The sequence below is a fragment of the Vulpes vulpes genome, chromosome 9 (assembly GCF_048418805.1).
Source record: "Vulpes vulpes isolate BD-2025 chromosome 9, VulVul3, whole genome shotgun sequence".
Lineage (NCBI taxonomy): Eukaryota > Metazoa > Chordata > Mammalia > Carnivora > Canidae > Vulpes > Vulpes vulpes.
In genome coordinates, this window is record NC_132788.1 from 12935835 (window position 1) to 12948383 (window position 12549).

The following is a 12549-nucleotide window of genomic DNA, read 5'->3' on the forward strand; positions in this document are numbered from 1 at the left end:
CATTCTCTCTCACAGACTTTATAATCCCTCAAATATTTGAAACCTTCCTTTGGGTCTTTGCATAACTAACTATTCATTGTTTCCATCTCCACTCACCTCTTCAGGTTTAGTGAATAATACATTTATAAAGTAGAAAGAGAAAGCTCTGAGGAGTCATCAGAAAATATTGAGGCCAATAATTTTTGCCTTACTTGCTTCTCTGTACTGACCTTATTCATTTTTATGCCTTGAGTTGCTGTCTTGCTTGCCTTTCTAAATTGCTCTGATCAAGTTCCCCACTGGGCTTTTCTATAGAATCCTGATATTAATTTGAAAAGAAGGCCACACATTTAAATAAAAAAGAGGTCAACTTTTTTCAAAATTTCCACCCAGCAGCCTTTGAGATGAATTGTACTTTTGCCAAAATTAATTAGTCCTAAACTTTCTTTTTTACCTTTATAATATACCTACTCTTTGTGTCTTTACCAGCAAACTCTTTACCTTTGCCCAAGTTTACATTGTGGTCTCTCATCCTCTTCATCCTTCATTTGTTTCAAGATCCATCTGGTTTATTGCCTGTTTCAATATTTGAAGGTAGGTACTTGTCTCTCTCATCCAATGCATTTGAATTTGAGATCTTTGAAGTATGACACTGGAGTCTGGGAGAAAGCAGTGGACTTATAGTATAATACTGGGTCAATGGGTTTCTGGAACAAAGTGGAACTGTTTGGATCTTGGACAATAGAATTGGTATTATAAGATGTGAGAAGTCAAGAATTCTCTAGATTAGGATAAACATTTAGTCTCAGATAAAATCTAGAGATCCTCAGACAAGTACACTATTCTGATACTATCAGGGATGTCTAATCATCTCTGAAATGGTTTTAGCTGTTTGTATGGTTTTAGCTGTTTGTATGGTTTTCTTCAGAATCTTTCCATTGTAAAAGAAGAGTATATTTCCATTGTAAAATAAGTGTATATTTACACACACAATATATTTATGTGTGTGATCTCTGACACATATCAAATCCTAAAGGAATGAGGAGCGTGGAGTTAAAAAGCTTCCTCTGGCAGATGCAATGTATGTCTTCTGGTCTTAGAGCAAGCTCCCATCAGCCATTCAAACACTTCTGAATTTTGCCACATTTGAGTGTTACCTGAACACCACATCTTGTCATCCTCAAGTCTGAGTGAGGGGAGCTTAACTTGGTGCTTACCAACTCCAACTTCAGCATGACTAATCATACCAATTGTGTAAATCCTAAAAAGAGTAGAGTTGTCATTGTTTCATTTGTTCACAATCAAATCCCCATCATGGGTAATAATAGCTGACATATAAACACTCAAGAAATATCTATTCAGTGACTCAAACTTTATATTTTAAATATATAAAAAGTTTTTAACTATTAAAATAATGACAAATGTTTTTTTTTTCTATCTTAGTGACAAATGTTTTTTTTTTTTTTTTTCTGAGTAACATCTTTCAAAGACCCTTGTGACAAATTAGGCTGAGGAATCAAGTATCGAGGTATTAGGGTACTGTGGAAGGATACATTTTGACTTAGGAATAGATATTGTTCTATTTTCTCTCTCTCTCTACTTCTCTTTCACTCTCTCATGCTCTCTCTCTCCCCATCTCCTTTCTCCCTGTCTCTCTCCATTATATCATCCAGTGTCTACCCTGAAGAAAGATCAACACAATTTGAGTGGATGTACTCCCTAAAACAAAGCACCTCCTTCGCCCAATATGTCTTTTTTTAAACATAGCTACAAAGGCACTTTGAAACACATCAAGAAACTTAATTCAACATAGTGTGGCAATAATAGTTACCCTAAGGAAAAGGTACCAGAAAAAATCAATTTAAAAGCCAATTTACTGTTTGACCTTAGTGAATTCATCTGAACTTCATTGCAACCAGTTAGAAGATTGATAAGAAATGATCAATAAAGACACAGGTTTCTGAAAACCTAAAACCCCCTACACTGGACTGTAACAATGAAAACTGTTGTATTGTAAGGAACATACTGCCTCTTTGGTGTTAACTATGTGAATCTAAGTTAAATGGATGAATTTCCTTTCATGGTATGTGATACAGCATAGTGTTTGCATAGTGTCAAAATGTCTTCAAACCTCTGTATACAGTAAATATCAAACTGACAAAAACTGATTTAAATAAGAGGCTGTGTTATATTTGTTTTAGAATCAGAGAAGCCTGGCTTGAGTTCCCAGAATCTGTAACTACTATCTCTACAAGTTTAGGCAACTTCTGCAAACTTCAATTACTTTATGTAGAAAATGAAGATAATCACAGAGGTGAGGTAAGAATTAAATAAAACATATTAAAAACAGTTCAGTATCTAGCATGGAGTAAGCAATAAATCGTAACAGTCATTGTTAACATCATTATTGGTGATATTCCTATTATGATAAATTATAAACTTATTGTTAGTAATGACACAGGGCATCACTGTATGCATTTTGTGAGCTAAAATCTTTCCTGGCTGCTTTTTTAAAAAATACTTTATTTATTTATTCATGAGAAAGAGAGAGACAGAGAGGTAGAGACACAGGCAAAGGGAGAAGCAGGTTCCATGCAGGGAGCCTGATGTGGAACTCGACCTCGGGTCTCCAGGATCATGCCTTGCACTGAAGATGGCGCTAAACTGCTGAGCCACCAGGCTGTCGTCTGGCTGCTTTTATTTCATGTCCTAATCTTTTTTTCCCCCATCTTATAATTCTCACCCATTGCTAACACATGTTATCTTGATATACTTCATGCATTAATAAAAAGTTTTAATTTATTTTGCAACAAAGGGGAGTTTAAATAAATATGCAGATAGATAGACACAAATCATTACTATATAAATAATATACATATTGCAGTAATTTTGGACTTTGAATTACAAAATGTCACAAGATCTCATAAGTTTCTTGTTTTATGGTGATGGAAGAGAGGAAGGGGTAGCATGGGTACACAAAGTGCATAGATTTTGCCGTTATTATATACAACAGTGCTAGGTGTACAGGAGGATTTCAATGAATGTGTGTTGAATAAATACATGAATGAAGTCAATGAATATTATTTAACACTTTCATGTGCAGAGCAATGGGCCAGACACCTTGGAGAATAAAAGATTTACAGCAAGCAAACCTAGCTCTCCTTTCCAAAACACATCATATAGTATTACAAGACAAACTCTAAAAATAAACAAATAAATAAATAAACGATTGTCAACTGATGGCATTTTAATGGAGCCTCAAAGACAATACAATGTGTTTTTATGTAGCAGGGGGTGGACATGGGCTTCTGGGTGGTGGACATACCTTCCAACCGGGGGGATATCTGACAGACGCCTAATGCTACTACCAACAATGAAGATTCTGTGTAGCACTTGGACACTAATTTCTAAGGAACACTGTATGCAGCTAGCACCACAGTCATAGAGACACGCAGCAACACCCCTGAGCTGCTCTAATGTAATCCTGGGGCACCTGGGTAGCTCAGTCAGGTAAGTGTCTGACTCTTGATTTCAGCTTAGGTCATGATCTAAGGGTCTTGAGATCAAGCCACTTGTTGGGCTCATGCTGCTTAAGATTCTCTCTCCCTCTCCCTCTGCCCCTCCTCCCCCCCCCATAGCACTCTCTTTCTCTTTAGAAAAATAATTTTTAAATAAATAAATAGTGTAACTGTTCTCACAGACTATTTACTTCTTCAGAGAGCAGATGGTCACCCAATCATAAAGAATTGATTTTAACTAAAAGCTAGAACTTTCTTCTCACAGTAGCAAGTTTGCCAATGAAGTGTCTTTAAGTAACTGTTGAGTTAGAGGTATGAAAATATACTTTTTTGTATTTTGTACTGTGAGTAAAATATTGTTTCTGGTGAAAATGACATAATTTCCAATGTATGGGACAGAGGTGATTCTCGAATATAGCTTTCTTGGGACCAGCTTCAGATTCTAGAACATTGTAGGGGAAGGAAGCAAAAAGGATAAAAATGAGGAGGAGGAGGGTGAACACGGAAAAAGTTGTCTGGTCCTGAAACCCAGGCTGATAAGATCAGAATCTCTAAGAGTGGACCCCAGACATCAGTAATAAATAAAATATCTTGAGAGGAATGTAATACGCTTCCATGGTTGAAAAGGGTACGGCCAGGGCAATGATTTAGGACAATGCTTCTCAAAACTTACTGAGCAAAAGAATCATCTGGATAGCTTGCTGAAACAGATCCAAGAGCTCCAACCCCAAAGATCTATGAGTCTCAGCTCCAAAGATCCATCTAGGATGGAGTTTAAGGTTTTGCATTTCTAACCAGTATCAAGATACTTCTATGTTGTCCACCTGTGAAGTACACTTTGAATACTTCAGTATTCAGTGCTTCAGAGTATGGTATTCATACTGGCTCCCTGAAAATAGGCAGAAAAGTGAGGCACTTAAGCGCTGTTGTTCAGGAGGTGGTCTACAGATGGGCAGCATCCATCAGCATCTCCAGGGATCCTCCTGAGATGCCAGATCTCAGACTCTGATGAATCAGAACTTGTATGTTCACAAGATCTGCAGGCGATAGACATATTCATTAAAGATTGAGAAACACTAATTCTCAATTTTGGCCACTCCGGAGTCACTTGAACACTTTCAAAATCTCACTAAACCCCTGGATGCCTTGTGGACATAGGAGTTTTTAGAAATTGCCAGCATGACTCTTCTGGGCAGCAAAGTTTGAGAAGCACGGCTCTTTTTCTTTTTAATAAATTTATTTTTTTATTGGTGTTCAATTTACCAACATACAGAATAACACCCAGTGCTCATCCCGTCAAGTGCCCCCCTCAGTGCCCGTCATCCATTCACCCCCACCACCCGCCCTCCTCCCCTTCCACCACCCCTGGTTCGTTTCCCAGAGTTAGGAGTCTTTATGTTCTGTCTCCCTTTCTGATATTTCCCACACATCTCTTGATTTGATATTGTACAAAGTTTCCCATAAACATCTCCTCCTCCAATCTCCCAGTCTGTTACATTGCCTGACATTCCATTAATAGATACTCATTTGTACAAATTTATAAAAATCCTCTCAAATGCAAATGGCCATAGGAAGAAGGTGGTTGTTTTATCGGTCACTTGCATCTTAGTGGTAACATAATTAGACTCTGAGATCACAAAGCTAGAAACAAACGAGTCTTACTGGTTGTTGGGAGAATAGAAGAGATGGTATAGATTATGGGGGTGCTTCTTGTCGTGAGCTGAGATGGATGAGCGTGTGAGCATTGACGATGTGGAGTATGATTAATTATTTCTTGTTCAACCCAGAAGTAGAGTGCCCACAGAGCACTGAGTGGCTGGAGGAGGGGGCTACGTGGTGGGAATAAACTGGATTTCTTTTAAGAAATGAACATGAAAAGAATTTGAGGTATTATAAAATTATAACAAATTACACTGAAATTGGACATGTGGCTGAAGACGTAAGTGGTTGATGAAGTAGCCATTAGAAACTATTACAGGACACTCTATCAGCACAAATGCACTTTTTTTATGAGCTTGCTGAGCTCCAGAAACCTTGTTTTATATATTTCGGGTCCTCCTTGATGTTTTAGTTATTGATACCCTAGTGACGTTGACCACCCTCACTTGCTCCCTATTTAAACTAGATCAGTTCCAGAGGCGTGATTGATTAAATGATCATAGCAAATACTCACACAGTAAACATTTTGTTTACATACACAGATCTAAGACGGTTGGATTTTTTTTGTCTTTCTTCAATGCCTCCAGCATACTTGAGAGACATGCTGAGTCATTTAATTGGGATTAGGTGCATATCGAAGAAAGAAAAACGTCTTACTTAAGGGCTCATCTGTTTGAGGCAGAAGCCAAGTGGTGATTGAGAACAACTGGAGGTCACATAACTAAATCCAAGCGTCCAGGTCCTCACTACTCACTCACGTCGATCTTCCACATGCAACATCAGAGATAGCTTCTGAAGCTGAAAAATGTGTGTGCTTTTCTTTGAAGGATTCTTACGAATCTTGTTTCTTGGTGAATAAATACCAGCAATGACAAAGTCAACTAATTTAAACTATTGCTTTTATTATAATTACACGGGAGCACAAATAAATAAGCACAAAAGTATTGTAAAATATTGCCAATGCACTAAAGAAAACAAATTGTTTTCAAACAACATCTGGTTACTTCAGTAGTATCAAAGTACATTTATAATTACATGTTACCTAAAAAAATCAAGTACAAAAATTAAGAGAAATTAAAACATCAGTGTTTATATTATTATGTATATAGAAAGGGCTAACAACACGTGAATAGAGAAATCTGTTAGCTAATGCTTATTTGCACAATTTTTCAGGCACATACCTGACATTTTTAATGAGTTATGAAAAATGTAATATGACATTCAGATTCTTAGATACGGTAAACATGTTATGTTGGAATGGATGTTAAATGGTTTCTTTTAAAAACCCTGTCTTTTAAAAATGTAGTGCCATTATCCACTAAAAAACATATTATTTTATATCATTTCTTCAATAGCTATTTGTTTTAATTTCTTGAAAAGAGCAAGAAAGTAAACGTACAATTGCTAAATACGTAAACACATTTTTAGTGCAAGATAACAAGACCTGTGACTTTACTGTGCTTTTTTTTTTATAATCACAGTGCACTTTACACCAATTGCTACACTATAAATGTTAACTCAAGGAGTTCCAAACAAAAGTAGTGCATACTAAACATTTTCATATATATTATATACAGTATGTATACTGTATGTGGGTGTATACACTTGTAAATGTAGATGCTTTTAGGGTGGGCAAACCCAGTCATATTTGGGAACAACTGAACACTTGAAAAAGATCTTCATATATTTTTGTTTGAGATAAATCCAACAATATTTCTGTAAAGGTGTTTCCCCTTAAATTTGAAACTTTGTGATATTTAAAGGGAAATGTAATCAGACTTTTTCTTTTCAGATTACACGCATTTTGCTACAATGTGATTGACCCAAATATCAAAGGGTTTTTAAATCAATCCAAACAACAAGCCACAATGTTCAAGTCCAACATGGCAAACGTGTTATCCTTTTACTGAGTTACATAGACAGCAGTACATATCCTATGTGTACATATAGAATCTTATACATAAACATATTTTATACTTAGACATTAACTTTAATATGTTTTAGTATTTTATTTTGACTGTACACTTGACCTGGAAAAAAAGAGAGAATACCATATATAAACACAGAAGAGATGTCAAACACGTGACATTGTATATATTCTTAGAAATAATTGGCTTTGTTTTGACATTTTAATGATTGCATAACTAAGCTCCTTGAAGGCAGGGACCATATCTTTTTGAGTATTCAATTCCAATGCTTCACAAATTTTTAAAAAATAACTAATAGATAAGTTTCTCAACAATGAACTGTTAATCATAAATTAATAAATTGTCCACATTCTACAATTAGCGATCTATTTTCTCACTGAGGGAAGATGTAGTGAGTTAATCTTAAATATTATAGGTACCGTTTTTCTTTAGTTCCATTTAAATTTGGGGCACAATGTATTATGAATTGTTATTCTATTATACTTCTATTCCTCTGAAAGGGTAAACTTTCTCATCTCAGATTATCTACTGCTTAAATTACAGGTATTTTTTTTTTATTTCAAAGGTAGCCATAATAAGTTTACAAGCTCTTTTCTATTTTAGGGAAGTGACTCACTTTAACATATAAGGGATATTAAAATTGGATTGTTAATGTGCACTCTTTTCATGTCTTAATTAAAACACTAACCCAAAAGGGTTGTTTAGCTTTATTGACTTGATTCCTAAACTTGCTCAGAGTCAAATCAAATTATATGTGAGGACGAGGCCTAAGCCAGAGTGTAATAAGAAAAATGTTTCTGTATTCTCTAGAAGCATTCAAGGAAATGATTTGGAACCTCCATGTCTGAAGTCCCATTGTCACTGTTTTGAAATGGGAAGTTGTGTCTCATTGTATCCAGACAACTTCCGGATACTGGAATGTCTATAGTCTTTGAAACTACAAATGTGAACCTCTTAATGTTTTGTTTTGCTTCACTTTCCCAAATATTTTGTATGGGTGGACAATAACCTTCACTTACACAAATCGATCACTCACTCCAAACTTGCTTCCACAGCATGAATACGGGGAAAGAGAGCAACGTTCACATGAAGAACTACCGTGACAGCTCACAAGACTGGCTTCTGGCATTGAACAGAATTGCAGGATCTCCTTTCCATCGATTCTAAAGAAATTTGTCTCTTGTGTGCTAAGAAGTTTTTCCCATATGAAAGCATCTTACTGACAGCCAATAAAATTCTATTTCTGTAGAATTTGTTGTGAAAAGACCATTTCTCACAGGCATGTGCTCTTCCCACCCGATAACCATGCCATGATACCATTTGTTCTTTGGCACTACTAAAAAATATGAGCTTTATCTTTCCATAGTGTTCTGGCTGTCAAAGGAACGTTTTATCATCCAACCAAACTCATAGATTGAAGTGTCCTGATTGACTGCCACCAGAGAATAAGCCGATTTTTCTCTCTATCCTAATGACCTCTTTTTCTCCATATAAAGAAACACAATGCAAAGAGAAAGTGAATTATAGAATGGCTGTCACCATGTGGGCGAAGCCTCAATGGACAGTGGTTTAGGCACCGAATAAAAGTTATTGAGTAATATTAGGGAAGCCACTTTTCCGGATCTTTCAATTACCTCTCATTGAAAGGAAGATTTGGAGAAATTAAACAGAAATGGTTGCCTAAGGTCAGATTTTCAAACAAGCTGCCTTCTCAGAAAATAATTTCCTTGGAAAAAAAAAAAGAGTGCATGAAACCTGGCAACAACATGAGTTTGGCAGACCAAATGGGAATGACTGAATCCAACACAAATCATTTCAGTACCTCTGTTTCCTTCTTGACAAGTGGCCAGCATTAAAAAATATCTTCTGCTTTATTCAGAGAGATATGGGAAAAGATTGGCATCTGAAAAACACACTTGGATATGTGACCTAAATATAAATCTCAAAGGAATTATCCAATCATTACCATACTGAGCTTGAAAATACATGTACATACACCAAGATCATTCTCAAGATGCTGAGAATTGATGTCTCACACCTGATTAGACTGGCTCGAGTATAGGTGGTCATAATAAGTTCAAACAGGCTACTATCCTGGGTCCTATGCACATTTTATTTCCATTCTGATTCTATCTTATCACATTTTCATTACTCTTAGATTGGTACTCCATTGATTGTTGGGATTGAAACATAATCTCTAGTAAAACATGGCAGTAAGATTTATTCAAGCTACTTAAGATCTCTCCATGATTTCCTGTACTTGTGATCCTGCTTCTTCTTCTTCTTCTATTTTTTTTTTTAACCACCTCAGTTATATAAGCAAAACCTAAAACCTCAGTAAGCATTTTATGTATACAGTTCTCCTGCTGGGTACTCATTCACACAAAAACAACAGATACACATGCTCCCACTTACCCTTTTTCCTTATTCTTTCAGAATTCTAATTGGACATCAAAATATACATTGATTATAAAAGATTAAAAAATTATTTTATAACATTTCAAAGGCTTGAAAGGAACTATTACTGATAAAGCATCGCTAGGTTTTTAGCAATATAGATTACAAAAATCCCCTCACTCCTGTTATATTTGGTTTTATTGAGCAGCACTGTGCTATTGCTGTCAAAACCCTTAGAAGAAAAGCCACTATGACAATGACTTCAAACACATACCTTTTCTCTCAGAAATATAATACTAAATTGATTGTTAAAGAAGAAATCACATACTGTCAATTTTAGGAAGCATAAATAGTAATTTAAATATACAAAATATATGAGATAGTTTCCTTTTTATCCATCCGTGGCAATATTTATACGCAACTAACAAGTTATTCTTAAAAGATATATAGGATTTGTTTAACTTAAACTTTACCACCACATAAAATCGAATCCACCCCATCCATCCCCTGTCCCCTGCATTTCCTGTTTCTTCCTTGAAACAAAATAAAATAAACAAGTGGTCATAATTCTTTGGTCATGGTGTCATAATCAGCAAGAATGGATGTGATGGTCATGCACAGAAGATTACGACCCAAAAATGTGGTAATAACTAGTTTGAAAAACTTAAGAAATACTAATTCATTAATGGACCTAAATTTTGAGAAAAAAATTGGCGTTTAGTGTACTAAAATATGTAAACGTATCTGTCTGAATGTTTATTTCTCATTTTCTAGGGGAAACAAACATACACATGAAAAGTTACTTAAACGCAGTGATGGCAGCGGCTATAAAGCCACTGGTCCCACTTTCTTGAAAGCAGTCGTGCTATTTAGCTTTTGATTCCTTGTTCCTTCCATTGTCACAGTGAACCCTGGTCTCCTCCAATCAGATCCATGATGCAAGGACACAAGTCCTGAAAGTCATTTCTGAAGGAAATGTTTTCTGCTGGGATATCCAAATATATCCTAATAACTTTCTCTGGAGTCTGACTAACCATTGCTTAGTATAAACAAGACAATATTGAAGAGAAATTCTTATAAAGCCAATGTAGCAAAAATATTGGCATTGATGTAATGTGGACGTCCAAATTATGCATCACATTTGCATTCATTTCCCATCAAACCCTTAAAAACCTACAAAGCAACAGATGGTCTTAACGAATATGATACTTGACTTCTACATTACTAGCACCAGATCATATATTATGTGATCGAACATGATTTATAGCTGTGAGCTCTCATACAGAAGCCAAATGTGGACAGAAAAAAAAATAACATCTTGAATGCAAAAATCAATAATAAAAGGCATCAAGGGATTACATATAAAAGAGATAACAAACCAGTTAATACCGAAATTATATCATATAGTAAAACTCTGGATATTTCTGTAATTTATATACGTTTCATGTGTATTATTTCAGGTGTCACCCATAAACTAGTAAAATATTTACATCTTAATATCTTTTGGATTCAAAATAATCCGGGATAAATCAGTGTCTTAATTGCAAGGATACAATTAATATACATTTTTATCTTGAACTTGCCATGAGTAGGCACAGCTTCCCATGGGTTTTCCAAGGGAAGCACTGGCATTCCATTCCGACAGAGAAGATATGTAGCAGGTACTTATCGCATGACTGAGCCGACCTCCCTCTTCATGTAAAGTGATGCGGAGCTCACGCCATCCTGTGCACAGTCATATGGCAGTGTCCCAGAACACCGTTTGCTGCTTAGAATAGGGTGGAGGGCTGTACTTCTTCGCCCCTGCATTCTTCTTCCAGCTGGGCAGGATAGGCATGCTATCCTGTTTGCAAAGTCCCTTTTCCGTTTTCTGTCTAGCTTTTATTTCCTTGCACAAGCAACGCTTTTTCTCAATCATCTCAAGCATTGTATGGTCTCCATGAAACCACTGCATGCATGCCACCTAGCAAAAAAGAAAGAGTGAATACAGAAGCAAAAAAATGTAATGAAAGCATTTTTTTTTTTTTGCGCTGTGCTAGTAGTTGTTTCAAAAAAAAATGTCAGCTGTTCCTATATCTTTGTAACTTTCATAAAGCGAAAAAGTATGGGAACTATAAATAAATTTTGTACTTCAGTAAACTTTGTGATCTAACTCAACACTTATTTGGGCAAGACAGCTTTTCTAATATGTTTTAGGGGTTCACAAAATAGAGATAATCCTTTCTTATTTTTAAGCAATTTGCCTAGTCTTTACCTATTACCAATATGTCAATTCCATTGTCTCATAGGTCTCAATGTGTTGAAGTTCAATTATTGGAACTATTTTTTTTTTTTAGTGAGATCTAATATGAACGTGATATGTTTTGAAAACTTTAAAGAACATTTTTATTCTTGAAGTAAAACTTGGATTTGTTTATTAAAAAGCATTTGGAATTAACACTTTTAATTACCAAAATGGCTTCTATCAAAATGACTTTGTATGCACCCAATGCTTGCAATGTAAATGTTTAAATAATGTTTTGCAAAGAAATTTGTCCATGTTTTTCGATGCTTCAGCCAATGTCTGACTTAGAACCATTGGCCTGTGCCATCATACTGACCCAGGCCCAGTTAGTTCCAGCACTTCAGAGAAACAGATTTATCAGGTCAATTATGTACCAGGAGATGATTCAGAGCCGACAATATATTGACACACATACATATATTTCTAGACAGATGAACACTGCTCCCAGGTATATGTGGTCATGTCCCCTAACAACTGTTCTTTAGAACAGAAATACTGAGTTGAATCTGTCACACAAGGACAGCAATGTGATGGAGCCATGAATCCAGCATGGGGAAGCTTCCACTTTAATTGTCTGAGCAAATCTACTCTTGACTTTTAGGGTTAAAATAGCTCACCTGGAATCACTGAATTACATGTTACAATTTTAATATAAAAATCAGAGCAAATACATAACATAATGCTTACTCTATGCCAGATCCCATTCTAAGTACTTTGCATGGTTTCATTTATTCATTCCTCACAATGATGATTCTTTAAAATATTTATTAACCCATAATTATGT

General features: G+C 35.6%; 1 protein-coding gene across 3 annotated transcripts in view; it reads right to left on the reverse strand.

The window, feature by feature from the left end:
- Positions 1-6038: 6038 nt before the first annotated feature.
- The window catches only part of NYAP2 (neuronal tyrosine-phosphorylated phosphoinositide-3-kinase adaptor 2), a 260549-nt gene continuing 254038 nt past the window's right edge, over positions 6039-12549 (reverse strand). For all 3 annotated transcript variants that reach the window (XM_072719374.1, XM_026006199.2, XM_072719375.1), the window contains one exon: positions 6039-11444. In XM_072719374.1, coding sequence (XP_072575475.1) covers positions 11217-11444 — 228 coding nt within the window. In that variant the 3' untranslated portion in view covers positions 6039-11216. The remainder of the gene's footprint in view (positions 11445-12549) is intronic.